The following is a 27,702-nucleotide window of genomic DNA, read 5'->3' on the forward strand; positions in this document are numbered from 1 at the left end:
CCACAGCCGCTGCCGCTGCCGATTCCGGAGTCCCGGTAGCTGCCGCCGCCGCCGCCGCCGCCGCCGCTGCCGTCCGTGAACGCCGCCTTGGGAGTGGGCTTGGGAAGGACGCGGTCGCCGCCCTCAGAGCTTCGTAGGAAGCGTCTCTGCCCACCCCCGGCAGTCCTCCCACGGTGAGTCCGGCGCGGGGCCCGCCCGAGGCCCCCCAGGGGCCCCGGCATCGAGAAGCCCCGTCTGGGCTTGAGGCCATCTCGGTGGTCCCGGGACTGCGTCCCCGGGGGTAGCGGGCGCGCGGCCTTCCGAGGTCCCCGCGCGGCCTCCTGCGCCCCGGGCCCGGCCCGGCCTGGCCGCGGCCCCTCCCTGTTTCCGGGGCCGGGCCCCAGCGCCTCTCTCGCCGACGAGCCCGAGCTTCCTTCTCTGCCCTGCAGGCGGGGTGCGGCCCCGTCCGCGCTGGAATAGGACAGTTGCGCCGTGGACCCTGGACTCTCCCCTCCCACCCCCGCCATCGTACATCGTTTTTAATCCCGGCGGGACCCCTCCCTGCGCCTTGATGGACAAGAACCGTCCGTTTCATCCCTGTCACCACCACCACCACCACCATCCCCCCCCCTGCTTAGTGCTTTGTGGCTTCCAGGAATTGGAATTTAAGCTATGGAAAGAGAATTCCGGAGTCCCAATGCCACCTTCTGGACTTGCCCCAGGATGAGTAAGGGTTTAACCTTGGGGACAGCTGAGGCGAATCCCCCTCCCACTTTGCAGTAAGGCTGTTTCATCATCCTTCGCTGGCGTGGTAACCTAGTGGGATCCGAGATTCCCTAGCAGGTTTGAGGTTTGAATCAAGAAATAGATTTTGTTGGAACCGGCTATTGACTCAGGCTTGATTATCGGGGGTGGGGGGAGGAGATGTCAGTTGCTGAAAATTGACTGTTTTCCCATGGTATTCACTGTCATTTATTGCCAGAGCCTTTTGTGTCCGTGTCCCAAATCCCCCCCCCCACATTTTTCCGTCTGAAATTTGTGCGGTGGGAGGAGGGATGTGGACCCCTTTCTTGAGAAGATGAGGACATCTGTTCCTATTGCAAATGGAGAACTTGTATGCAGTGGGGTTTCCAAAGGTGGCAGCATTGGTAAGGATTTGCCAACCATTCTAGAAAAATGCGTGCCTCTTGTCCTTGCCTTCAACTGCATTTCTTTCTGGTAAGACTAGATAGCATCACGCTGTGATTTTACTTGCTCTGGGTGAGAGCTGGAATTTGGCAGTATGTTGTTATAAATATATCAGATCAGCTGGCCACAGGAGCCAAAGCAGAAAGGTGAAATAGGAATTTGAAAATGGTCTGCGCCTCTCAGCGGATGTATGGCAAGTGTTTCTGAAACCACACATGCAGACAGTTTCTACAGCTGAACACATGGCATTTTTGGCTTTTAAAATTTATGTGGCCGTGACTTGATTCTTAGTGGATTTTTTTTCTCTTGACTGCCTCCAGTGTGCCCTGTTTCTTACCTGGGATTGTCAGGGCCCCCTTTTTAGACTCTTGTCCTTAATAGATATGTTGTAGAAAGTATAAGACCTGTAAGTTTTACTTGACCCTAGTTAGAATTTTAAGCTTGTCTTTGAGATGGAAGGCTAAAAAATTCAATAGACACTGCTTAATTGTTTTCCTATCTTCTACCTTTAATGAGATAAGAAGGCATTCACCCATCTTACAGATTTTCTTTTTTTAATGAAAATGAGGTGATTTGGCCTAAACCGCACAACTACTTTCAGGTTGAATATCCTCTTATATCAGTAGCAAATATGTACGGACGGACAGTCCCTGGAGTATGGCTCCTACCCTATAATCTTCTGTACACTTCCCATCATGCAGTGCTTGTGTTATGGTGAAGCCATTTTAGAACTGGAGATCTATAGATCAGGGAGGCAGCCTCTATAAAACCAGGTCGAGCAAATTCCCTTGATGCTAGTTCCCTAGGCAGAGTCTCCAGGGATCTGGGTTGCCTCAAAAAAAGTGCATTTTCCCCACTTGGCTGTGCATCCACAAACAGCACTGAGGTCGGGGCTGGGTGAGTGCGATTGAGTCTTGCCTGCAGTGTGTTCTGGCTGTGTGGGCTTCAGCCCCTTAATCGACCTGTGGCTCTTAGTTTCCCTGTCTTCAAAGAGGTCGTGAAGTCTCTTTACAAACTGTAAGTCGCTAAATAAAAGCTTTGGTTTTGCTGGGTTTTAGTCATTAGAGTTCATGTTTTTTCTCTAGTTGCATTCCGATAAGACCCATTCTTGTCTTTGTACACATGTTGCTTTAGAAAATGGCATAGAAGTTTATTTTCCAGATATCACTCCAGTTTCCCTAAGTCATTTGTACAGTTTGAAGGATAATACAGTCTTTATGTTGAGACAGGGTCTTGGTTTGTAGCTAGGCTGGTCTCAAACTTACTGCCTCAGTTTCCCAAGTGCTGGGGTTGCAGGTGTGCATCATGCTAGGCTGGTCATGCAGTCTTTGATGTGTCATGACAGCCTCAGTGAAAATGAGCATCTGGAATATTGCTTCTTTTCACTTACTAATTTTAAATGATATGTTAAAAATGTACATATTCATGTTATGCATAAGTTGTGTGTTCTTCATGCATGTTTACCTCCTTGTACATTTATTGCTATAGTGAAAATGAAATCCTTTCCTCCAGTCTTTTGAGATACACAGTACATTGTTGTTATCTACAGTTATCCTATGACATATAAGGGTATGCAAGTTATTTTATACAGTATCCACTGATTAACTTCCTGTAGCAGATTTTTGACAACAATATCTTTATTTGAGAGAGAGAGAAAGATTGGGTGAGCCAGGGCCTCTTGCTCCACGTACAAACTCTAGACAAACGCGTGACTTTGTGCATCTGGCTTTATGTGGCTACTGAGGAATCAAACCAGGGCTGTCGAGCTTTGCAAGTAAGCACCTTTAACCGCTGAGCCATCTCCCCAGCCCCTGTAGCAGATTTTTAATGTTCTAAGCATATGTATATATATATATATATATATATATATATATATATATATATATATATATATCAGTGTATGTTGATTAGGCATAGAATACATGCTGTGTAGCATTGACATGTACCAGAGTCCACCCACATAACTTAATCACCCACTGCTGAAGGTAGCATCAGATAATTTGTCTGCCATCCCTTTAGCACTTTCTGTATGCCAAGCTTTGTCGTAAGGCAGTGAGAGGCAAGTGCTGTTGTTAGGTCCATTTTATATGCTGAGGAAATGAGATGAAGAGAGTACTTTTGCCAAGGACACATACTTGACACAAGGTAGGTGCTGGAGTCAGGAATCAAACCCAGGTCATCTGGCCCTAATGAATGATAGATTCAATTTTGGTAGAACAGCAAATGTGTATGTTTTTTATTTAATTTTTCTTTATATGCATCATAGTAAAGATACTGTGTTTAAGGGCCAGGTGTGGTGGTACAAGCCTTTAATCCCTGCATTTGGGAAGTAGAGGTAGAAGGAAAACCGTGAGTTCAGGACTACATAGTAAATTCCAGGTCAGCCTGGGCTAGAGTGAGACTCTACCTTGGAGAAAAAAAAAAAAAAAAAAGGAAACACCTTTTTATATGTATCACATTTAAGATTCTGTGTTTTGGGATGGGGAGGTGGCTTAGTGGTTAAGGTGTTTGCTGCCTGCAAAGTCAGAAGACCCAAGTTCGGTTCCCCAGGACCTACATAAGCCAGATGCACAAGGTGGTGCATGTGTCTGAGTTTGTTTGCAGTGGCTGGAGGCCCTGGTATACCCATTCTCTCTCAGATATATATATATGTTTTTTAAAGATTCTGTGTTTTAGGGCTGGAGAGATGGCTTAGCAGTTCTGGCGCCCACAAAACCTAATGACCTGAGTTCCATTCCCCAGAACCCATGTAAAACCAGATGCACAAAAGGGACACATGCATCTGAGTTTGTTTGCAGCTGCTAGAAGCCCTGGTGTGCCCATTCTCCACCCCCACCCCCCGCTTAAAAATAAATAAAAAAGATACTGTGCTTAAGCTGGAATTTTAACCTGTTTTGAAGATAAATACATTGTGATTTATTGAGGTTTAGTATGTACTGATACAGACCTGTGGGGCTGGTGTAACCGGTGTGGTGGCACACACCTTTAATCCTAGCAATTGGTAGGCAGAGGTAGGAGGATCACTGTGAGTTCAAGGCCACCACATAGTGAATTCTAGGTCACCCTGGCTTAGAGCAAGACACTACCTTGAAAAATGAAAAAGTAGGTAAATAAGTAAAATAAACTGCTGCTGTACATCAGGACAAAGCTTGTGGAAAGATGACTTTTCTAGTATTTCATTCGATGGAAGAAGTTTATTGGTGACTTGGCCCACAGTCCTAGGCTCTTCATCTCACAGAATGTGTACATGACCTTTATTAATTTGTTATAGTACTTTTCTGTGTAGATTTGTAGGGTTTCTATATTGGGGCAAGGAGATGAGGGAAGATATCTACCAAATTAGAAAAGTCTAAGTTGTCAGGTCTTGTAGTAATTGGGCTCCCTATTTTTTCAATGACACCAAACAATTTCCTTTAAATGAGGGTCCTTAGAAACAAAATTTCATTGTAAGTAGGTATTTAAAAGATCTTTGGGCCTGGTGTGGTAGTGAACAACTTTAATCCCAGTACTTGGGAGGCAGAGATAGGAGAATCTCCATGAGTTCGAGGCCACTCTGAAACTACATAGTAAATTCCAGGTTAGCCTGGGCTAGAGTGAAACCCTACCTTGAAAAACCTAAAAAAAAAAAAAAAAAAAAATTTAAATTTGAGAGAAAAAGAAAGAGGCAGAAAGAGAGAGAATGGGCCATCCAGGGCTTCCAGCCACTGTAAATAAACACCAGATGCATGTGCCACCTTGTGCATCTAGCTTATGTGGGTACTGGGGAATTGAACTTGGGTCATTTGGCATTGCAGGCAAGTGCCTCACTGCTAAGCGATCTCTCCAGTCCTTGAGTTTGAGTTTGTTTTTCAATTGATCACTTATAGGCAAGAGATGAGTGTATTGCCACATGTGTTATTGGTTCACATTGTGTGACTTTGGACATACCACTAAACGCCTTCCTTATTTAAAGTAAGTTTGGCTCACTGGACATAATTAGTGATGATAAATGATGTGAAAGACTGGGAGTGGGTAACCTGTAATCCTAGGACCAAGTTCCTGGAGGCAAGGAGGATGAGAAGTTTAAGGTCATCCTCAGCTATGTAACGGTGTTCCAGGTGAGACTGAGCTGCATTGAGACCCTGTGTCAGAACAAATCACAACATCTATAACTGCTATGAAAGAAGGAAGGGTTCTGAAAAGAGGCAGTTTTTCCCCCTCACAATTCAGTGTTCACTGGATATGAAACTGATGACTGGATTTCAGATGTATTGTGGGTTTTGTTTGTTTGTTTGTTTTTTGTTTTTTTTCCTCAAGGTAAGGTTTCACTCTGGCTCAGGCTGACCTGGAATTAACTATATAGTCTCAGGGTGTCCTCGAACTCACGGCGATCCTCCTACTTCTGCCTCAAAAGTAGTGGGATTAAAGACATGTGCATTTCCAACAAAGAACCTGCAAACCTTTGAATGAAACTTATTACAAGACCGAATTTTGTGTGTAAAAGGAATGCAGACATTTTTAGAGTAGGTGTTTTTCAGTGAGTAGTTTTCTTTGAGAGCCAGGAGTGCTTAACTTTTTCTGGATAACACCCACTAACCAACTGGCCCCGCTGACTCTCAGTCCCTCCTGCAGTGGCTTGGCAGGTGTTTCTCTAGCTGTAGTCTGCTGTGGTGCTGGAGGTGCTCTGTTGGGGTGGCACGTCTGTGAATCCTGTTGAGAACTTGCAGTTGTTTGCTTACCATTGAGACTTTTGAGCATAGATTAAAAAAAAAATTATTTATTACTTGAGAGAGATATGCAGACAGAGACAGAATGGGTGCGCCAGGGCTTCCAGCCACTGCAAATTCCAGATGCATGCCCCACCTTGTGCATCTGGCTTATGTGGGTCTTGGGGAATCAAATTTGGGTCCTCTGGCTTTGCAGGCAAGCACCTTAACCACCAAGCCATCTCTGAGCCTAGATTTTTGAAAATGTTTAATCAGTTTCCTCTCTGTTCTTTATATTTCTGTTCTTTATATCCTTTGACCTTTGCTTTTTCTCTTTAACATCTTGGAAATTGTACATGCCCTTAATTCATCCATGTATTTCTTTCTATACCTATAGGAAACCACTTACAGTCCTCTTTTCTCCTATACAACCCCACTGCTGTCCCATAAAAGGAGTTAGAAACATAAACTCATAAACTAAACCTTGTCCCTCTAATTCTAGCTGCTTGCTTTTCCAAGGAGAAACAGTGTTCTTTCATTTTGTATGTGTGTGGTATGCTGTGAGATGCATGATGTGTGTAGTGTATGCACGTTTGTAGATAGATGCACCCTGTGCATGTATGTGCAGAGACCTGTCCTCTTTCCGCTTATCCATGTACTTACTTTCTTGAGATGGGGTATCTGTCCGTATCTCTATCCGTCAGAGAGTGTCAGTGATTCTCTGTCCTCCATTGCCCATGGAGTGTGGTTACAGGCATGTGTGGCCATGCCCAGCTTCTTGTGTGGCTTCTGTGGAGTCTGGCCTTGCTTGAGAGGGTCTCATGTTTGTAGCAAGTTCTCTTATCCAGGAGCCATCGCCCCAGCCCTGCATTGTACCATTAAACATGTACTGCCCTCTTGTGTTCCAGGAGAGTGTAGCCTGGGGATGGTGAGGGGGAACTGCTTGTATTTCTTTTGAACCTCCTCTCAGTGGAAAATCCAAAAACCTTGGAAGTTCTGGTGTGTTTTTCATTTCAGTTTTCCAACATACATTAGATTGTATGCATTGCATTTTTGTGAAGTGGCTAAAGTGTTAACTATCTACGGCCGGGTGTGGTAGTATATGCCTTTAATCCCAGCAGAGGTAGGACGATCACCTGGAATTGAGACCACCCTGAGACTACATAGTAGGGAATTCAGTTTAGCCGGGTCTAGAGCAAGATCCTACCTTGGGAGAGGGGGAAAAAAAAAAAGCGATCTATGAGCTTTTATTCCTACCAATACTATATAGGTGCTTGGTGGACATTATCTTTTTTGATACCCATGAATGTCTGCTTATTAACACTGAGGAAACAGATTATTATATGGAAATGTGGGGATTTCTGGAAAACAGATGCCTCTGTGTATAAAGCTTAGGTAATTTCTGATGTGTGATAGATAATGAAATTCTCATTTAAACTTTGTAACAAGTTTCTAAATTAAAAGCTTATTACTTTATAAGGGACTGGTTTTTTTCCTTAAAAAATACACTTCATGTCTCTCAAAGGCACAGCAGTCATTTTTAACTTTTCTTTCTTTCTTTTTTTTTTTTTTTGTTTTTTTTTTTTTTTTTTTCGAGGTAGGGTCTCACTCTAGCCCAGACTCACCTGGAATTCACTAGGAGTCTCAGGGTGGCCTTGAACTCACGGTGATCCTCCTATCTCTGCCTCCCAAGTGCTGGGATTAAAGACATGCACCACCATGCCTGGCTTACTTTTTTTTCTTAAGAATAATATTTTTCAAGAGAAAAACACATTTTATTCAGATTTTACAAACGAGTGTGGAAAGGGGAAGGCTGAGAGGTGAGGGGAAATAAAGTGGGGAGAAGTACACCACTTGGAGCCCAAAAGCCCATGTGGGCCATGTGTAGCTCAGGAGTACATGTGACCAGATAAAGTATGGAAAGAAAAATGAAAGTTCAAGGAGCTCCTGCCCAGATGTGGGGAGCTGGAGGGGATAAAGAACCCATGCAGAGAGGCCTCCTGGCTGGGCTGAGCCTCCGAGAGAAAAACTCACCCACAGCTGGAAGTTCCCAAGTGATCAGAGAGCCAGAGTGTGCTTAAGGATAATTTAAATTTTTTTTTGTTTGTATTTATGTATTTGAGAGCAACAGACAAAGAGGCAGATAGAAAATGGGCATGCCAGGGCCTCCAGCCACTGCAAATGAACTCCAGCCACATGCACCACCTTGTGCAACTGGTTTATATGGGTCTTGAGGGGATTTGAGCCTCCAACTGAGGGGTCCTTAGGCTTCACAGGCAAGGGCTTAATCTCTCCAGCCTGGATTGATTGATTGATTGATTGTTTTGAGGTAGGGCCTCACTCTAGTCCAGGCTGACATGGAATTCACTATGTAGTCTCAGGCTGGCCTCGAACTCACAGCAATCCTCCTACCTCTGCCTCCCAAGTGCTCGGATTAAAGGCATGAACCACTACACCCAGCCCAGATAATTTTTAAAAAATATAAATCAGGACTGGAGAGATGGCTTAGCCGTTAAGGAGTTTGCCTGCAAAGCCAAAGGATCACAGTTCAATTCTCCAGGACCCACGTAAACCAGATGCACAAGGGACACATGCATCTGGAGTTCCTTTGCAGTAGCTGGAGGCCCTGGCACACCTATTCTCTCTCTCTTCTCTCAAATAAATAAATAAAATATATATATTTAAGTCTGTTTAAAAAATAAATAAAAATATAAATTAGTGCCAGACATGGTGGTGCACACCATTAATCCCAGCACTTGGGAGGCAGAGGTAGGAGGACAGCCTGAGATTCCATAGTGAATTCCAGGTCAATGTCAGTTAGAGTGAAACCCTACCTTGAAAAAAAAAACCATACATGTATGTGTGACATACATATACACACACTCACATATAAAGTAGTAATGGATCCTCCCATCTTTGTTCTTGGATGTTTGCTCTGGCCACTTGGAATTGACAGGCCCTTAAGTGTTGTGCAGTGGCAGATTGTACTGACACCCAGTGCCATGGCCTTTCTGCTAGACAAGACACATAGATAGCCTATGTTCTTTGTTCTTTCAGATAAGTGTCTGACTCCCACTAGAAAAATGTCCCTTAAGCAAAATATTGAGCACTGCCCGTTAGGGTTAGTCCACACATACCATTCTAGCATTGGTAGAGTTAGTGTTTCATTTGTTTGTAGGAAATCCTGTTATTCTGTGATCACCTTTAGAATTATTATTAATTATTATTATTGATGTGGTGACATAAGTTTATAATTCCAGTACTTGGGAAGTGGAAACAGGAGACTCAAGAGTTCCAGCCCTACCTGGGCTGCATAGTGAGACCTTGTCTCAAAACACCAAGGGGGCTGGGTGTGGTGGTCCTAGGAGTCTGAGGCCAGCCTGACTTTTTAGTGAATTCCAGGTCAGCTTGGGCTAGAGCAAGACCCTGCCTAAAAAAATAAACCAAGGGCTGGAGAGATGGCTTAGTGGTTAAGGCACTTGCCTGTGAAAGCTAAGGGCCCAGGTTCGATTCCCCACAGCCCACATAAGCCAGATGTACAGGGTGACATATGCATCTGGAGTTGGTTTACAGTGGCTAGAGGTCCTGGTGTACCCATTCCCTCTTTCTCTCTTCCTCTCACTCTTTGTTAAATACTACATAAAATATTTTTCAAAACTTGGCAAGGGCTTGGGTATGTGTGTATCCAATGGTAAATCAAGGGTATCAAAAAAGATAATGTCCACCTAGCACGCATAGGGCTCTAGGTTTGATCTTCAATACCGAGATTAGTGATGGGAATTTCTGTCTACACCAGTGGCTTCTTTTTTACTTAGCTTTTTTTTTCTTATGAAACAAAAGAGTTTGGCCCCATAATGTTTATCACAGGCTATAACAGTATGTAGAAAGAGAAGACAATAAACTTGTCCACATGCACCCCAGCCCAGGCCCTGTGCCTGGTCTGGTCTGTGTTATGACCACCACTCGACATGGGGTAAAAAATGCTTTTTGAAAATAATACATAGGTGGACATGTTGGTGCACTTTTGTAATTAAGCACTCAGGCTAAGGTAGGAGGATCATGAGTTCTAGACCAGCGTTGGCTACAAAGTGAGATTCTCTCAAAAAGGGGGAGGGGGATAAATTTTAAAAGAAAATGAGGATTTTAAAAATGTGATCACCCAGAGGTAACTGGTGAGATTAGTGCACCTTTGCCATTTGGTGTTGACTTTTCTAATTATGCGCATGTTCTTGTCAGAATGTTTTACAGAAAGATTGTACAACTTCCTTCTCCCAGCCCCCATCCATCTGAAGTACATTTTTCCTGATAGCATCCCTTCTTTTGAGGGCTATGTGATCTTTACCATCTGATTTTTTTCAACCATTCCCCTATTGTTGGGTCTTTAGATTGGTTCTAGTATCTCACTATCTCATGAAGCATTTGTTAGACTTATTACCAAATGCTTCCCAGTCCTGTGAGTTGCTACTTCCAGGGGCTTAGACCAGGTTGACACTGTCATCACTTGTTCTCAAGCCTGTCAGCACCTTCCTGAAGTAGGCCAGACCTAAGACTCCCTGTGGCCTGCTGTGAGTCTGTCATAGGACCGATTGGTTGTACGGGTGCTGGGTGGGATGACAAGACTATAGTCCTGTAGAAAACAAAGACTATCGAAATATGGTTGTGGGGACCCTCATTCAGAGGAATTCATTTGCAGAGGCTGGAAGCCCTGGCCTGCCCATTCATTCTCATTCTCTCTTTCTCTGTAAAATGACTTAAAAAAAAAAAACAAAAAACTCAGAAGACAGGTATGTCCTGATGAAAAACTGTGTCTGCTTATCCCCAGAAAATGTAATGCACAACTACTAAATAAAAGTTACATGGTTACCCGTTTTGAGTTCATTAAGCGGTTAAGGCTTAGGTTAATAACAAACTCACTTCCTTTGTAAAATTAATCTAGACTCTCAATGCCCCTTTTTCCTCCCTTCCATTCTCCCTCCCCCCCTCCCTCCCTCCCCCCCTGGAAATTGAACCCAGGGCATTGTACATGTGAAGCAGGTGTTCTTCTACTACTAAGCTAATATCCCCAGTATTTTTTGGGATTGTATATATGTTAAAAATTGAGGGGCTGGAGAGATGGCTTAGTGGTTAAGGGCTCACCTGTGAAGCCTAAGGACCCTAGATTTGAGCCTCAATTCCCCAGTACCCATGTAAGCCAGATGTACAAGGTGGCGCATGTATCTGGAGTATGTTTGTAGTGGCTGGAGGCCCTGATGCACCCATTCTCATCCTCTCTTCCCTTCCCCTACCCCTACCCCTCTCCCCCTCCCGCCCGTCACTCTCAAATATATATAAAAATTAAAAAAAAACTGAAGCACGGATGAAGAGATGGCTTAGTGATTAAGGTGCCTGCCAAGCCAAAGGGCCCAGGTTTGATTCCCCAGGACCCACGTAAGCCAGATGCACAAAGGGCAGATGCGTCTGGAGTTCATTTGCAGTGGCTCGAGACCCTGACGTGCCCATTCTCTGTCTGTCTCTCCTCGCTCTATCTTGCAAATAAATAAATTAAATTAAATAAATTAAAGCTCACATTCCAGGAGTTAAAGCAGTGGCATAAATGTACTCTTATAGAAATAATGGTTGGATTTGTTTGTGCGCCATGTACTTTTTAAAGAAAGATTTTCACATTAATTTTTCCCTGGTTCTTGCAGCACCTTTTCTGAGAGAGGAGCTGGTATCTTCATTTTCTACACTGGGAGACTGGGACTTAACAGGCCTGCTAGGTGGCAAATTGCACTGTGACACACAGTGCCTTTTCTTTTCTGCTAGACAAGACACACAGCCTGTGTTCTTTGTTTTTTCAGATGAATGTTCAAAAATGTTTTTAAAAAACAATATTTCTTTGAACATGAGGGGGGTGGTTTGTTTGTTGTTTCTTCCAGGTAGAGTTTCTACAGTCCCAGGCTGCCCTTGAACTCACAGTGCTCTTTCCACCTCTGCTAGGATTAAAGGCATGCACCGCCATTCCTGGCTGAGCATGAGTTTTGTGCTTAACCCAGTTTTAGAGATTACATGTAAGGCTTTCTTCTGAGAGCACATATGTGAAAACTGTATGTGGCCAACTTTGACCATCTGTGCCATAGAAGAAAATAAGCCTTGAACTGTAACAGGCGGCAGGCACATTGGGAGTCATCGGTAGCTGTGTGACTATGGGCTATTGGATGTTGTGTATGCATTTCCTGTAGCTCCAGCGAAGAGACTGCAAAAGTAGGTTCAAGCATGTCTGAGCATAGCATTTGTAAAGAATATGGGAGTGTCTAGCCAGAGAGAAAGATGTGTATTTAAAGAAAAGTGGGCAAGAAAGCTTCATGGGTGAGGAAGTGGAAGCCAGGTTATGAAGCACTTAGCAAGCCAGGTGGAGTTTTGGCTTAAACGATGGAATGGCCACCACGGAGTCATAGAGATTATTGAGCAAGGGCAAAGGCCTGGGTGATGGATAGTATATAGTATAGGAAGAGAGAAAGGGGAGAATATCACCAAATTGTGAGGTTTCCCTCATTTCTGGATGTCTTTATTTAATAGATGCTTGTTCCTACCAATCACATGCAGGATGCTGTGGTAGTTTACAGTGTAGGAAGGTACTTGAGATAGTTACAAATGATTTAGTACTGAAGTGTGATAAGACATGACAGGCATGGGTGAAAGTCTTTGAAACAACATTTTCATCTTAAGAACAATGCTGTACAATAGAAACAAAATGTCAAGAAATGTATTTCAGATTTTTCCAATAGCTTTTGTAAAAACTTAAAGCAAGGGCTGAGGTGATGCTACTGTATTAAAGTCTGTCTAGCATGTATGAGGCCCTAGGTTCAATCCCTAGCTCCAGAAGGGGGAAAGTACCAAAACATAAATTATTTTAGGGTTGGAAAGACAGCTTAATGGTTAAGCCTCTTGCCTTTAAAGCCTGACAACCTGGGTTTGATTCCCCTGTGCCCACATAGAGCCAGATGTGCAAGGTAGCACTTGCATCTGGAGTTTATTTGCAGTGGATGGAGGTCCTTGCATGCCCATTCTCTCTCTTGTCTATCTTCTTGCAAATAAGTAAAATATATATTTAAAACTTTTTATTTATTTATTTACTTATTTGAGAGAGAGAGAGAGAGAGGCAGGGTGCACCAAAGCCTACAACCACTGCAAATGAACTTAACAAAAGCACCGCCTTATATACATCTGGCTTGTGTGAGTACTGGAAATCAAACCTGGGTCCTTAGGCTTCTCAAGCAAGCACTTTAACCACTAAGCCATCACTCCAATCCCAATAATTTTTTTCAATTTTTTTTATTAACAACTTCCATGATTACTAAAAAAAAAAATCCCATGGTAATGCTCCCCCCCCACTTTCCCCTTTGAAACTCCATTCTCTATCATATCCAATAATTTTTTAATATTTTATTAATTTATTTGAGATGGGCAGATAGAATGGGTGCACCAGGGTCTCCAGCCACTGCAGATGAACTCCAGACCTATGTGCCACCTAAATAGATATAATATTTTTTAAAATTTATTTTACTGAGTTCGTGTGGTGGTGCATGTCTTAATCCCAGCACTTGGGTAGCAGAGGTGGTAGGATTGTGAGTTCAAGGCCACCTTGAGACTACATAGTGAATTCCAGGTCAGCCAAAGTTAGAGTGAGACCCTACTTCAAAGAAACAACAAAAAAATTATTTTACTCTTAGTATCCAAAATACTGTCACTTTATTAATTTTTGTTTTATTTAATTATTGTTGTTATTTGTTTTCCAAGGTAGGGTTTCACTCTAGCTCAGGCTGAATTCACTATGTAGTCTCAGGGTGGCCTTGAACTCATGGTGATCCACCTACCTTGGCCTCCTGAGTGCTGGGATTAAAGCTTTGTACCACCATGCCCAGCTACCTTGCATTTCTTGTTTGTTTTTCCATGGTGGGGGTCTCATTCTATCCAAGGATGACTCATTCTGTAGCCCCAGGCTGGTCTCTGTCCTCCTACCTCAGCCTCCCAAGTGCTAGGATCACAGGTGTGCTCCACCATGACCTGCTTCCAAAATACTGTGATTTCAACAGATAGCATGTCACATTTTCAAACAGATAGCCAACCACATGTGGCCAGTAAGTAACAGTTCAGGACTGGCTGAAGGAAAGCTTCTTGGAGGGGATGATGAAGGGAGCCATCTTCTGAAGATCTTTGTATTGAAAATAAAAAGTGAATGGAGATGGGTGTGGTGGTAATCCCAGTGCTTGGGAGGCTGAGGTAGGAGGATTCATGTGGATTTGAGGCCAACCTGAGACAGCATAATGAATTCCAGGTCAGCCTGGGCTAGAACAAGACTATACCTGGAAAAAAACAATAAAATAAATAAATAAATGGAAAAAATAAATAAATGAGAAAGGATGATGCAAGGACAGAGTTTGGCTTGGGGAGTCAGGATAGATACCAGGTCTTCTGGCAAAGATAGGAAGGGGCTAGAGAATGAGGCAAGAAGCAGCGGGGGAATGAAAGGCTAGGGATGGGAGACAGATTACAGATGAGAAGGAGCAACTTCATTTCTCTCTTGCCTTCTGCCGTCCTCCACACCACTGCATGTTGTATAACCCATTTCCTGTTGACGTTGCACTAGCTACTTCAAAACCCATGTTATGTAAGTCAGGAGTTACATAAGCAGTAGGCATCAGGATCTTCAGTTGTCTAGTTTGTTGTTGTGTATATGTGTAATTGAAAGTTTTAGAAACAGGCCTTATTTAGGTGTGTGTTTACTTAGTCTTAAGGTAACAAACATGGTTTTCAATCTGAGAAGTCTGTGGCAGTCTCAAAGAAGCTTGGAATGGTTTGCCCCAAGCCAGAAAAGCCATATATTATTTTAGGAAAGAGAGGAAGTCAAGGAAGAGTAGTCGGGTTCCGGCTGGGCATGGTAGCACATGCCGTTAATCCCAGCACCCAGGAGGCTGCGGTGGGAAGACCACTGTGAGTGTGAGGCCAGCCTGGGGCTAGAGTGAGACTATTTCAAATAACAAAAAGAATAATCAGGATCCTTTGACATTTTTAAATGCTTTAAAAGGAGGACCAAGTGCTCAGCGCTGGTCCTGGTAGGGCGGGAGAGTCTAGAGGCACCCTTTCACACACCCTTTCACATCTCTGAACCTTGGTTGGTCTCTGTTCATTGTATCCAATGTCTTAGCTGTGAATTGACTCTGTTATAACATAGTAGGAATTAGGAACTTCAAGTGGATCTTAAGTGGCTTGTAAGTCTATAGGTTGGACAGGCATTTTCTTAAGTTCACTGAGCCATTGAAAGTTGGCTTTCTTCTCCTACACTTGACATTTTAGGAGCAGGGAAGCGGGATTTTTAAAAAAAAATTTTTTTTTGTTTATTTATTTGAGAGTGACAGAGAGAGAGAGAAAGTCAGATAGATAGAGAATGGGCGCACCAGGGCCTCCAGCCACTACAAACGAACTCCAGACACGTGCGCCCCCTCGTGCATCTGGCTAAACGTGGGTCCTGGGGAGTCGAGCCTCAAACCGGGGTCCTTAGGCTTCATAGGCAAGTGCTAAACCGCTAAGCCATCTCTCCAGCCCATGGATTTTTTAAAAAATATTTATTTATTTGAGAGAGAGTACAAGCACCAGAGCCTCCAGCTGCTGCAAACTAACTCCAGATGCTTGTGCCACCTTGTGCATCTGGCTTACATTGATTGGGTCCTAGGAAATCAAACCTGGATCCTTTGGCTTTGCAAGCAAGCACCTTAACCACTAAGCCATTTCTCCAGCCCAGGATTATTTGAGCATTTTCAAAAATTTATTTATTTATTTGAGGGAGGGAGAAAATGGATGCACTAGGGCCTCTGGCCACTGCAAATGAACTCCAGAGGCATGCGCCACCTTTTGCATCTGGCTTACATGGGTTCTGGGGAATCAAACAGGTTCTTTGGCTTCACAGGCACATGTCTTAACCACCAAGCCATCTCTCCAGCCCTGATCATAGACATTTATCATGGTACCAAAGGCAATATGGTCAAAAAAGGGAGACACACTAGAGAGCATATAATTTAAAGATGATTAAATAGGGTATTTTTATGTGCTTGTGTTAAAGTAGACTAGATTATGTTGTTAACTGATACCGCCCATACCTAAATGCCTTAACAGAAGGTCCTTTTCATGCTGCATGTCTGGTGTTGCACAGTCAGCCCCGGGACCTGGGCTGGTGGAAAGTCTACCATTTGGATATTGCACATCTAGAACACATGACCTTTTAGGAGATCCTGGGGTTTAGCCTAGTAAACAGCATCATTTCTGCTATGTTGTCATCAGACAGAAATTCTGACTTGTCGCCACTGTGGGGTGCTCTAGGATTGGGGGCAAGTGAGTGGCGTGTTCCTGAGGGTTCTTGTCTGCTGTAGGTTCATGTGCTAGTGTTGTGGTAAAAATGGTGTGGCAGAGTGTGACTTGCTTCATTGAGTATAAGCTTATATCTGGCATCTCTCTTAGACTCAGCTCTGGAGATTAGATAATAAGCAATTGGAAGAAAACCCCTGACTGAAGCAGAACCTACTCTTTCTGAATTGGTACTTTATATGATTGTGTTTTAGCTGATAAAACATTTAATGTTCTAAGACCCTGTGTTTAGAATTTCTCTTTTGAACATTAAAAAAAAAAGACTCCTGAAAGCTGGGCGTGGTGGCACACACCTTCAATGCCAGCACTCGGGAGGCAGAGATAGGAAGATCGACCTGAGTTCGAGGCCACCCTGAGACTATAGTGAATTCCAGGTCAGCCTGTGCTAGAATGAGACCCTACCTTGAAAAAAAAGAGACTTCTGAAGCAAAACCATTTTATATGTAAAGGGCTTCTTTTCTTTTAAAATTTATTTTATTTTGAGAGAGAATGGGCATACCAGGGTCTCCAGCCACTGCACATGAACTCCAGACACATGTACCACCTTGTGCATCTGGTTTATGTGGGTCCTAGGGAATTGAAACTTTCTATTTAAAAAATATTTTGTCTATTTATATGAGAGAGAGTGAAGGGTTGGGGGAGGAAGAGAGAACTGGCACACCAGGGCCTCTAGCCACTGTAAACGAACTCCAGACACATGCCCGTCACTTTGTGCACCTGGCTTCATTTACGTTGATCCTGGGGAATCAAACCTGGGTCCTTTTCACCTTGCAGTCAAGTGCCATCTTTCCAGCCCATCTTCTGTTTTTAAATTAATCATTTTCAGAGTCTAAAACATGCGCAGAGAAATGAATAGTGATAGTATTAAAGTAGCATTCCTTCTGTTTATCACGATGTAGCATGTCTTGACTATGGTATGGAGGCATATGTACATATTTAAGGAGTTAGCACATAAACTAATTCTTACTGATTAGTAAATACTTTTTAAGTAAGATGTTAACTTAAAAATTACCTTACTCTAAATGGTGATTATTTTAGTGGGATGATTTCCTGGTGTTTAGAAAATTATATTGAAATATATATTAGAAAATTATATTTAAAAATCCAATATAATAGCCAAGTATGGTGGCACCTGCCTTTAATCCCAGCACTTGGGAGGCAGAGGTAGACGGATCCCCATGAATTCAAGACCACCATGAGACTACATAATGAATTCCAGGTCAGCCTGCACTAGAGTAATAAAACCCTACCTTGAAAAACCAAAAATAAAAATAAACTGAAGATATTTATCTGTTTCAGAACTCATATGGTTCAGATGAATTTGTTTATGGTTTCAGGTTCTGGCTGGGCTTCTTGCACTCTTCTCTCCTAGCTTTTGTAAGTACACATGTGCATGTTGAGGCCCCTGGAAAACCTTGCGTCTTTGCTCAGAAACCCTGTCCACTTTTTTTTTTTTTTTTAAACGCTAAGGTAGGGTTTCCTTTTTTATATATTTTAGAGAAGGAGGGAGGGAGGGAGAGTGGATGCTACCTGGCCTTCAGCTGATGCCAACGGACTCCAGATGCGTGCGCCCCCTTGTGGCGCACTGATGATATTGCATGCTTGCATCATTGCATCTGGCTACATGCCATCTGGAGATTTGAACCTGAGTTCTTTGGCTTCACAGGCGAGAGCCTTAACTGTTACCTCATCTCCCCATCCCCCTTTTTAAAATGTGGAACACTTCATGAATTTGCGTGTCATCCTTGCACAGGGGTCATGCTAATCTTCGCTGGAGAGAGAGGGAGTGTGTGTATCTGTGTGTGTGTGTTGGGTTCCACTAGTCTGGGATGACCTGGAATTCACTATGTGGTCTCAAAGTGGCCTCAAACTCATGGTGATCCTTCTACCTCAGCCTCCCGGGTGCTGGCATTAAAGGTATGTGCCACCATGCCCAGTGCACTACACCTTTCTTAAAAAAAAGGTTTATTTATTTATTTGAGAGAGAAAAGCAGCTTGATAGAGGGAAAGAATATGGGCGTACCAGGGCCTATAGCCCATGCAAAACTAACTATCCACCTTTAAAAAAAAATTATTTTCAAGCAGAGACAGACAGAAGAGAGACAAACAGAAACAGAGAGAATGGGCACGCCAGGGCCTCTAGCCATTGCAAACAAACTCCAGGCACATGTGCCCCTTTTGCATCGTGGGTCCTGGGGAATTGAACCTGGGCCCTTTGGCTTCATAGGCAAATGCCTTAACCACTAAGCCATCTCTTTAGTTCTGTCCACCCTTTTTGAGTCAAGGTCACTCAGTGCCCTAGGGACCCTCATCTCTGCCTTCCCAGCTCTGGGATTACAGGCATGCACCACCCCAGCCATCATTTTCACACTGCTTCTATGAACCAAACTCACATCCCATGTTTGCGATCTTCCTAGCTTTAACCCTTAAACAGCAGGCAGTTGCTGGCATGCTAGCACACATCTTTAATCCCAGCACTCAGGAGAAAGAGATAGGAGGATCGCTGTGAGATTGGGAGCAACCAGAGACTAGGTAGTGAATGCCAGGTGAGCCTGGCCTAGAATGAGTCCCTACTTGCGGGGGAGGAGGGGAGCAATTACTGAGGGATTAAAGGACATAAAGTTAACTTAAATTTTAAAAGAAACAATTATAGGGGCTGGAGAGATGGCTTAGCAGTTAAGTGCTTGGCCTGTGAAGCCTAAGGACCCTGGTTCAAGGCTTGATTCCCTAGGACTCACATTAGCCAGATGCACAGGGGGTGCACGCGTCTGGGGTTCGTTTGCAGTGGCTGGAGAGGCCCTGGTGTGCCCATTCTCTCCCTCCCCCCCCCCCTCTCCCCCTCTCCCTCTTTCTCTCTGCCTGTCGCTCTCAAATAAATAAAAATATTTTTAAAAAAACTAAAGAAAAAAGAAACAATTCTAGACGCATTGGTGGGTATAGATAGTGGTTAGCATAGCTGCCTTCCAAAAGAAGCCGTTACTAAGCAGATCTGTATTGGGAAGCAGAGTAGGATAGTGGGAGCAGAGAAAGCTCTAGAAGTGAGACTGGAGAGTTCAAACCTTGGCCCTGCTGTCTTCTTATAGTGCTGCTCTGGGCATGTCCTTTCTCTTATTCTGTATTTTCACTTTTTCTGTTCTAAAAAGGGGGAGGGGGAAGGTTATTGGGAGTGTGTTTACCTTGTAGGACTTGTCAAGAGCACAAATTGACCAAAATACTGATGTTTGCCTTCTTTCCCTGTCTCCCTCTCTCTCGTTTTAGGAATGACCATGGACAAAAGTGAGCTGGTACAGAAAGCCAAACTTGCCGAGCAGGCTGAGCGCTACGATGACATGGCTGCAGCCATGAAGGCTGTCACAGAGCAGGGTCACGAACTCTCCAACGAAGAGAGAAACCTACTCTCTGTTGCTTACAAGAATGTGGTGGGTGCCCGCCGTTCCTCGTGGCGGGTCATCTCCAGCATTGAACAGAAAACAGAGAGGAATGAGAAGAAGCAGCAGATGGGCAAAGAGTACCGGGAGAAGATCGAGGCGGAGCTGCAGGACATCTGCAACGATGTTCTGGTAAGGGCCAGGGTGGCTCTTCTGCTTAAACCGTGGTCTGCTCATCATCAGAACGCAAGCTCTTGAACAGCTTATGAGAGAGGGGTAGTAGCTGGTGAGCCTCAAAGCTGAAAACCCCTTGCAGTCCACTTTGAAACACCCATTGTTCCTGCTTTGATCAGAGGTGGTTCATCTTTTCTGGGGTTATTTGCCTCTTGTATCCAGAAGACCTCTGGCAAGCACGAACATTTAGTCAACATTCTAGAAAAGACTGGAGAGTTTAAGCCTTTGCCCTGCCATCTTCTTACACTGTGCTCTGGGCAGCATGTCCTTTAGAAAATAGATAGAATATTTAGACAGGTACAGCCACAGGTAGGCTGCTCTCTACTTTGGTCTCAGTAGAGTTGTCAGCTCCAGCAGGGAAGACAGGAGCTAACAGCTGAGCTCCCTTTTAGCCTCTTCCTCGCCATGCCCTCGCAGGGTGTAGAATCCCGATTTTCTCTAAAGGTCAGGCATATCCATGAAGGGCAACATTCACTCCAATGTCAGTCAGATGGTTTGAGGCTCCTTCTCCCGTGTTTTATCTAAGTGCTCATCAGGTAACACTCTCTAGAGAGCCAGTATAGGGTTGGATGGGAGGGCTGCATATCCTAGGGCGAATCATGATCATACTGTCTTTCCCTCACATCCTGAGCCCACTGGGAACTTTTTTTTTCTTCCAGGTGAAATCAGGTAAAATGAACAGTGAGGGTGCTTTGAAGGGAAAAGGAATTCACACTTGTTGATCTACCTCCTCCTTGCTGGCTGCTTCTCCAAATTACTGTCCATGACACCTTTCTTTTGAAAAAGCACAAAGCTTGTCAGCCATTAGGCAGTACTCCTCATCCCTAACCTATAAGAGTCACAGCAGTGTGTCTGCAAAACAAGTGTTAGAACAACTACTGTGTCTTGCACTCTCTCTCTTTGATTGAAGAATCCCCATTTAGCTAAGCTTTGCATTCAGCTGTCTTCTGAGTGCACTTACTGCTGTAAGATAAGTGTGTCATGGCTAAACTTGTTGCCTGTTGGTCACTTGGGGGTTTGTTAATAGTGCACTCATTCCTAAATGTTAGGTACATCTGGTATTCAGATGAAGTATGGCATGCATTCCAAGGGCAAGAAAGTTCCATAATTCCTGACATGTAGACCAGCTTTTAAGAGCATCTGAGAGGATGTGAAGAAGAGCTTGGTACTTACTGCCTCTTAACCAGTTTTTCAGGATGCCACATTCTAAAACAACTCTTCGAAAATATTGCTCTGTATACGAAGCTTGGACTCCTTCAGAACTACTTTTGTTGTAAGCATAAATGTTTAAAGGAATTTATTGTTCATAGTACTAGACTTGAGTGCTTACTGCGTGCCAGGCAGTGTGTTAAGCACTTTATGCCCATTAGCTCACTTGTCCTCATAACTATCTTAGAAGGTGGCTCTTCTGATCCCTACTGTACAGTCAAGGAAACTGAGGCTTGGGGTCATAAGGGATTTTGTCCAGGGTCATATAGATACAGACAGTAAGTGGCAGAAGAGGTTGTCTGCCCAGGTCAGATTGAGTTTAAACTTAGTTCTTGGCTGGTTGCTCTATTAGTGCCCTTTTCCTCTAAGGATGGATATGTATTTTTTCCCTCTAATTACAGAAGTAACACAGGTTGATGTGGATTTTTTGTTTTAAAAGACCAGGCAGGAAGCCGGGCGTGGTGGCGCATGCCTTTAATCCCAGCACTCAGGAGGCAGAGGTAGGAGAATTGCCGTGAGTTCGAGGCCACCCTGAGACTCCATAGTGAATTCCAGGTCAGCCTGAACTAGAGCGAGACCCTACCTCAAAAAACAAAAAAAAAAAAAAAAAAAAAAAAAGACCAGGCAGGAGAGTATAAAATAAAAGTCACTTCTAATCCTGTTATTCCTAGAATCATTATTAGAAATGCCCTATATTTGTGTGCATGCACATATTTAATATTCAAATGGGATTCTTTTCTTTGTGATCTTTCACTTAGATGTTTTTGAGTGCCTTTTCATGTTACCAGTATAGTTCTGCACAATCATTTAAAAAATTTTTTTTGCTTATTTTTATTTATTTATTTGAGAGACACAGAGAGAGAGAGAGAATGGGCCATGGGCATGCCAGGGCCTCCAGCCACTGCCTCCAGCCACTGCAAATGAACTCCAGATGTAACTCTAGACGCGTGCGCCCCCTTGTGCATCTGGCTAACGTGGGTCCTGGGGAATTGAGCCTCAAACCGGGGTACTTAGGCTTCACAGGCAAGCACTTAACTGCTAAGCCATCTCTCCAGCCCTGCACAATCATTTTTACATAGCATTTCACTATGTTGGCTGAATTAGAACTAACCCTTTATGGATGTTAGTGGGACAGAAATCTGCTGTTATGACCTGGGATAAACAGCAGTTAGAGGCTAATTGAAAAATGTTTTTTCTATTTTGATCTTCAGAAAAATTGGTAGTGGTAGTACATATCTTTAATCTCATACATAATTTTAACATAATCAATTGAAAATTCATAACAATGTGAATCATTTTTTAGGAGCTGTTGGACAAATATCTCATTCCCAATGCTACACTGCCAGAAAGTAAGGTGTTCTACTTGAAAATGAAAGGCGATTACTTTAGGTATCTTTCTGAGGTTGCATCTGGAGATAATAAACAAAGTAAGTAGTATTCTGTTGGTCATTTGGAGAGCTAGCCTTCTTTTATTTTGTCTCTGTCAGTTTTTACTTTGTCCCCCAAAGACACTAACATCACAGTAATGAGACTTAAAGACCACAGCATTGTCATGAGTCGGGTTGTGAGAGTTGACAGCCACATGTACTAGGAAACAAATACATAGGGCATTAGAAGTTTTTGGAGAGCTGTTTATATGAGAAGTAACTAATTGGCCTCATATTAGAGGCAAGGTTTTAAGCCCATCCTTGAACATGATTACTTTACTCATTTTCAGTTACTCAAGGTCAGTTGCAATCAAAATATTAAATAGAAAATTCCAAAATAGCCAGGCATGGTGGTGCACACCTTTAAATCCCAGCACTTGGGAAGCAGAGGTAGGAGGGTCGCCATGAGTTTGAGACCACCCTGGGACTACATAGTGAATTCAAGATCAGCTTAGACTAGAATGAGATTCTACCTTGAAAAACAAACAAAAATATCCAAAATAAACAATCATATTTTAAAGTGCACATCAATCTAAGCAAGTAAATGAAGTACAATGTGATGGTCCTCAGGCCACGTCATCCTTTTGTCCTGATCACCTTACCCTGTATGTGCTTCCTACCTAGTTACCATCTTGGGCATTTGTAGTTTGGTGCTTGTGTCTCAGAGTGCAAAATTCTGTTGCAGCCTATTGTTATAATTGTTCTGTCCATCAATGCACTAGCTTGTAGATTAAACTTTATCATAGACATGTATGTGTAGGAAAGAAACACTATCCATAGGGTCAGTACTACCTGTCTCTCAGGTATCCTCCCGTATACCCACCCCACAGGTGAGAGACTACTAGTGTACTTAGTTATATGAAACTACTATAGGGAAGCATTCCTTTCACCGTAAGAATTATTAAAAGTTATATACATGTTGTTAAGCTGGGTTAGTAGGCCGTGTTTCTTCTGAAGCATTTGATACAGTATCTGGAATAAACATTTCAGCAAATTTAAGTGGTGGGGACACTTACACTTCATCAGCCCGGCTTACCAGAATACTCTGACAGTGGGTCCCGCATGTGAGGCAGACTGTCAAAGAAGCTGTTCTTTAATATTTTCCATCTTCTTTCCAGCCACTGTGTCAAACTCCCAGCAGGCTTACCAGGAGGCGTTTGAAATTAGCAAGAAAGAAATGCAGCCTACACACCCAATTCGACTTGGCCTGGCACTGAATTTCTCAGTCTTTTACTATGAGATTCTAAACTCTCCTGAAAAGGCCTGTAGCCTGGCAAAAACGGTGAGAAGGTCCTTGGTTTCTGATCGTAGTGAAATAGTTTTTTCTAGTTCTAAAACTTCTTTTTATTTCTCAACAGTCTTACTGTCCTAGACGTCTACAGAGATTTTCTAGGGGTAGGATTATACTTTAGGAAATGCAGACCTGATTGTTGTTTTGTTTTGTTTTGTTTTGTTTTGTTTTGTTTTTTGATTTTTCGAGGTAGGGTCTCACTCTAGCCCAGGCTGACCTGGAATTCACTATGGAGTCTCAGGGTGGCCTCGAACTCTCGGCTATCCTCCTACCTCTGCCTCCCGAGTGCTGGGATTAAAGGCGTGCGCCACCATGCCCGGCCTGATTGTGAATCATCTAAACACCTACAGAGTGTCATTTTGTTTTGTCTGGTCTCTGAAGGGGAGCAGGGCAGAGCATTCTGGTGGTTGTATTAGTAGCTTATTAACATCTTTGTGCAAGGATAGGACATGGTGAAAGAAATCAGGCCATTGTTTTCTTTGTATACTATATTATCTTCTGCCTTCTTTTTTGGACTGTTCTTTCCCATGCATACTGTTATTTCAAATCCTTTAAATTTGGGAAGGTTCCTAAAAGTTGTATCACTCAGCCACAGAGGATTTAGTGAGTGAGCTCTACTGGTCTCCCTTTGTCCTTTACATCTAGACCTTTTTAGCTTAAACAAAAAATTAAAGGATTGCTATTAAAACCGACTTTGGTAATTAAAAATTTATTCAAGGGGGTGTGAGATGGCTTAGTGGTTAGGGTACTCGCCTGCAAAGCCTAAGGACTCAGGTTGGATTCCTCAGTACCTATGTAAGCCAAGTGCACAAAGTAGCACGTGTCTGGAGTTTGCACTGACTGGAGGTCCTGTTGTGCCCGTTCTTTCTCTCCCTCCCTCCCTCTCTCTCTCTCTCTCAAAATAAATAAGATTTCTTCAAATTGCCCTAGAAAAATGTTCGAGAGTTAACAGTAATACTGTTTACTTACTAGATAAAGCTAAATTTAAATTTTTTATTTATTATTAGCAAGCAGAGAAAGATGGAGAGAAGAAAAAAATGAGAGTATAGGGGTGCCAGGGCCTTTAGCCACTACAAACTAACTCCAGATACATGTGCCACTTTGTACATCTGGCTTTATGTGGGTACTGGGGAGTCTAATACAGGTCATTAGGTGTGCATCACCACGCCAGCCTAGGAATTATTTTTTAAATCATTGCTGTTGGTACTTTGTATACCTATAGCAAGCAAGGTACTCATAGCTTAGCTTCTCCCAAAATACCATTCAAGAGAAAATACACTCACCTGTTAGGAAAAACTAGCTAGCTAAGTCAGCTTCAGAGAATTTGTAGTTCTTTGCTAACTGACTGCTCCTTGTTGTAGGCGTTTGACGAGGCGATTGCTGAGCTGGACACACTGAATGAAGAGTCTTACAAGGACAGCACCCTGATCATGCAGCTGCTCAGGGACAACCTCACCGTAAGTGCTGTCTCCCGCCTGCTCACCTACTTAGTTCACACTACTAAGACTGCAGAGCAGGTTTGTACTTTAGTAAGTACAGTCATTGTTTTAAGTTGTTAGGCTACTTGGATACAACTAAAGATGTGAACCTTGCAGTCCTCATTGTTCACAATAACAAGGAATCGTATTGTTTTAAAATTACTACTTTTACTTACTTGTATATGGGCGTGTGTGTGCCACAGCCTGCATGTGAGGGTCAGAGGACAAACTTGAAGTGTCTGTGCTCTTTGTCCACCTTTTTTGAAATGGTCTTTTGCTGCTGCGGACAAATGCCAGTCTGGCTGGTCTGAGAGCTTCAGATTTATCCTGGCTCTGCCTCCCGTTGTTGTAGGCTCCTTGGGATCACAGACCATGTGCCACTTTGCGCCTGGCTTTTACATGGGTGCCAGGGAATCAAACTTGGGTCTTCAGGCTTTGCAAGCAAGTGCTTTAAACCACTGAACCACCTCCCAAGTAGAAATTTGAAATAGCTGAGTGATACAGACTGCTCCCCCCCCTCCCCAAAAAAAGGAAGATTGACCCTACATTGATTCTAGCTTTTCTTTTTCTCTTGTAGCTATGGACGTCGGAAAACCAGGGAGATGAAGCAGATGCTGGGGAGGGAGAGAACTAATGTCTGTCGTGCTTTGTGATCTGTTCAGTGTCACTTTGTACCCTCCATATTATGTCCCTTTGTGCGATAAAAAAGTTTTTTTTGAATGTTGACCTTGCGATTTTTCACAGCCTCAGCCTAGCAAAAATGGTCCATGGGATAAACAGCTGGTATTTGTATCTAAAACTCAGACTGGTCACATAAATGCCACTGCATTCTGATGTTTTGAGTTTGATCGGTATTGACAGGATTACTGTGTGTTTAATTTTTTAAAACTGAACACTGTGATTATGAGGTTTTGTGACTTAGCAGAACTCTTACTGGTAGGAAAAATAGGCCTGAATTATGTGTAACTTTTTGGAAAGTTTAATCTGATATCAAAATAGTCACTGAAATACCATTCTGTTGTAAAGTTGTACAGAAAGTTATAGAGATTATATAGTGCCGCTGGGACTTGGAGTGAGACACTTAATGTTAGGCATCCGAGGTTAGTGGTAATTCACAGTAATTCTGCCTGTGGTTAAGGGCTTACAGATAGACACTTGGCCATTTGGGGCTGTTGTCACACAAGTTCATGACCTCAAATGTCTACAGTGTCTTTCCATGAGAAAATTCAAAATGTGAAAGTGAGATTCTTGTGGCAGATAGCTGGGCTGTGACAGCACAGAAGGCCCATGCTCACGCAGTTAGGTGTGTGTGACTGACCCCCTTAGCTACAGCAGTGTGATGGGCAACTTGTGAAAACAGAGGGATCTGTTTCTGTTTTATTCCCTTGCTGAAGTGAGGAAGGAAAGACACGTGTATTTCATGAATGGCTGTATCTGTTTTCTTTTGTAATACCTTTGGAAATAATGTTGTGTAGAGACAGCCTCTCACAAACTCAAGTAATCTTTGGGATCCTTCTAACTTGAAGGATATAAATTTTGAAATTTAGCATTCTTTCCCATCCTTTTGACTGTTGACTTCTGTTTTTCTCTCTTCCTTTAAACTTTAGCTTTCTGCTTCCTTGCTTTCTTTTGGAAGCCTGTCTGTGTCTGTCATTTGTTCACTTTTACTGTATGGGCAGAGGGTGGGAGACACTGGTGAGCAAACCTTGCTTGGAGATACTGAGATGTGCTTCCAGCATCCCGTCTTCCCCAGTTCTCAGCACAGCTGTCGATCTTCAGTCAGACCATGACCTGAATCCCAAAGTATGTTTAAGTATCCATAATTTCTCTCCCTGTATTGCAACCAGTCCTGATGATGCTTGTTAGTACCTGTCACCAGATCTCCCAAGTGTACCATTCACCCAGGTCAGTTTTATATGTGTCTAGACATCACCCTAGAACACAGGGAAGTTGCATGGACAGTATATTGAAGAGAATCAAGAACAGCCAGGCCTGTCAGTCCACAGCATCACCCCTTTCTACCTTTGACATTCCATGTAGCTTAGAGTCATCTGTTTGTCTATCTGCTGAAATGAGGAAAAAAAAAAATCATGCACTGATTTAAAACAAACCAAAAAATTAAAAAAAAAAAATCCCCTCCTTTCTAGCTGAACAAAAATGTGCAGTTAATACTTGGCGCTTGAAAATACAGCAGTGAAGTGGAAGCAAGCCTGTCTGTTTTTCCTTTTACCAGTATTCTGCCTGACGTTTGCTTCTGTGATGGTTGTATTGCCTAGCAAGCACACCTGTGGTTGTGAAAATAGTATAGCAAAAAAGAAAAACCCCCAGTTACCGATGTGCTAGATTTGTGTATGTCTTTTAAACAGTTCTAGTTTCACCTTACACAGAATAATCAGGAAAAATGTAAAAATTCAAAAGTGAAATAAAGAATTTTATCAGTTA

At 43.1% G+C, this 27,702-nt stretch overlaps 1 protein-coding gene and 1 pseudogene across 2 annotated transcripts; one reads left to right on the top strand and one right to left on the bottom strand.

Moving 5' to 3' along the window:
* On the top strand, positions 1-27,702 carry Ywhab (tyrosine 3-monooxygenase/tryptophan 5-monooxygenase activation protein beta). Of its 2 annotated transcripts, XM_045156719.1 has the most exons (7): positions 1-173; positions 17,591-17,630; positions 19,512-19,813; positions 22,368-22,491; positions 23,610-23,773; positions 25,144-25,239; positions 25,838-27,702. In XM_045156719.1, the coding sequence occupies exons 3-7, from the start codon at positions 19,514-19,516 to the stop codon at positions 25,892-25,894; spliced, it is 741 nt and encodes a 246-aa protein (XP_045012654.1). In that variant the 5' UTR covers positions 1-173; positions 17,591-17,630; positions 19,512-19,513; the 3' UTR covers positions 25,895-27,702. The 2 variants fall into 2 exon arrangements, with proteins under 2 accessions (XP_045012654.1, XP_045012653.1); XM_045156718.1 differs by lacking the exon at positions 17,591-17,630 and having other exon boundaries at positions 2-173.
* Positions 17,962-18,032, bottom strand: LOC123463154 (annotated as a pseudogene).

This window comes from Jaculus jaculus, chromosome 8 (genome assembly GCF_020740685.1).
Source record: "Jaculus jaculus isolate mJacJac1 chromosome 8, mJacJac1.mat.Y.cur, whole genome shotgun sequence".
Taxonomy (NCBI): Eukaryota; Metazoa; Chordata; class Mammalia; order Rodentia; family Dipodidae; genus Jaculus; species Jaculus jaculus.

Coding starts and splice junctions, on each gene's coding strand:
- Ywhab (XM_045156719.1), top strand. CDS start 19,514: ATGACCATGGACAAAAGTGAGCTGGTACAGAAAGCCAAACTTGCCGAG. Junction 19,814..22,367: donor ACATCTGCAACGATGTTCTG/GTAAGGGCCAGG, acceptor ATCATTTTTTAG/GAGCTGTTGGACAAATATCT. Junction 22,492..23,609: donor ATCTGGAGATAATAAACAAA/GTAAGTAGTATT, acceptor TCTTCTTTCCAG/CCACTGTGTCAAACTCCCAG.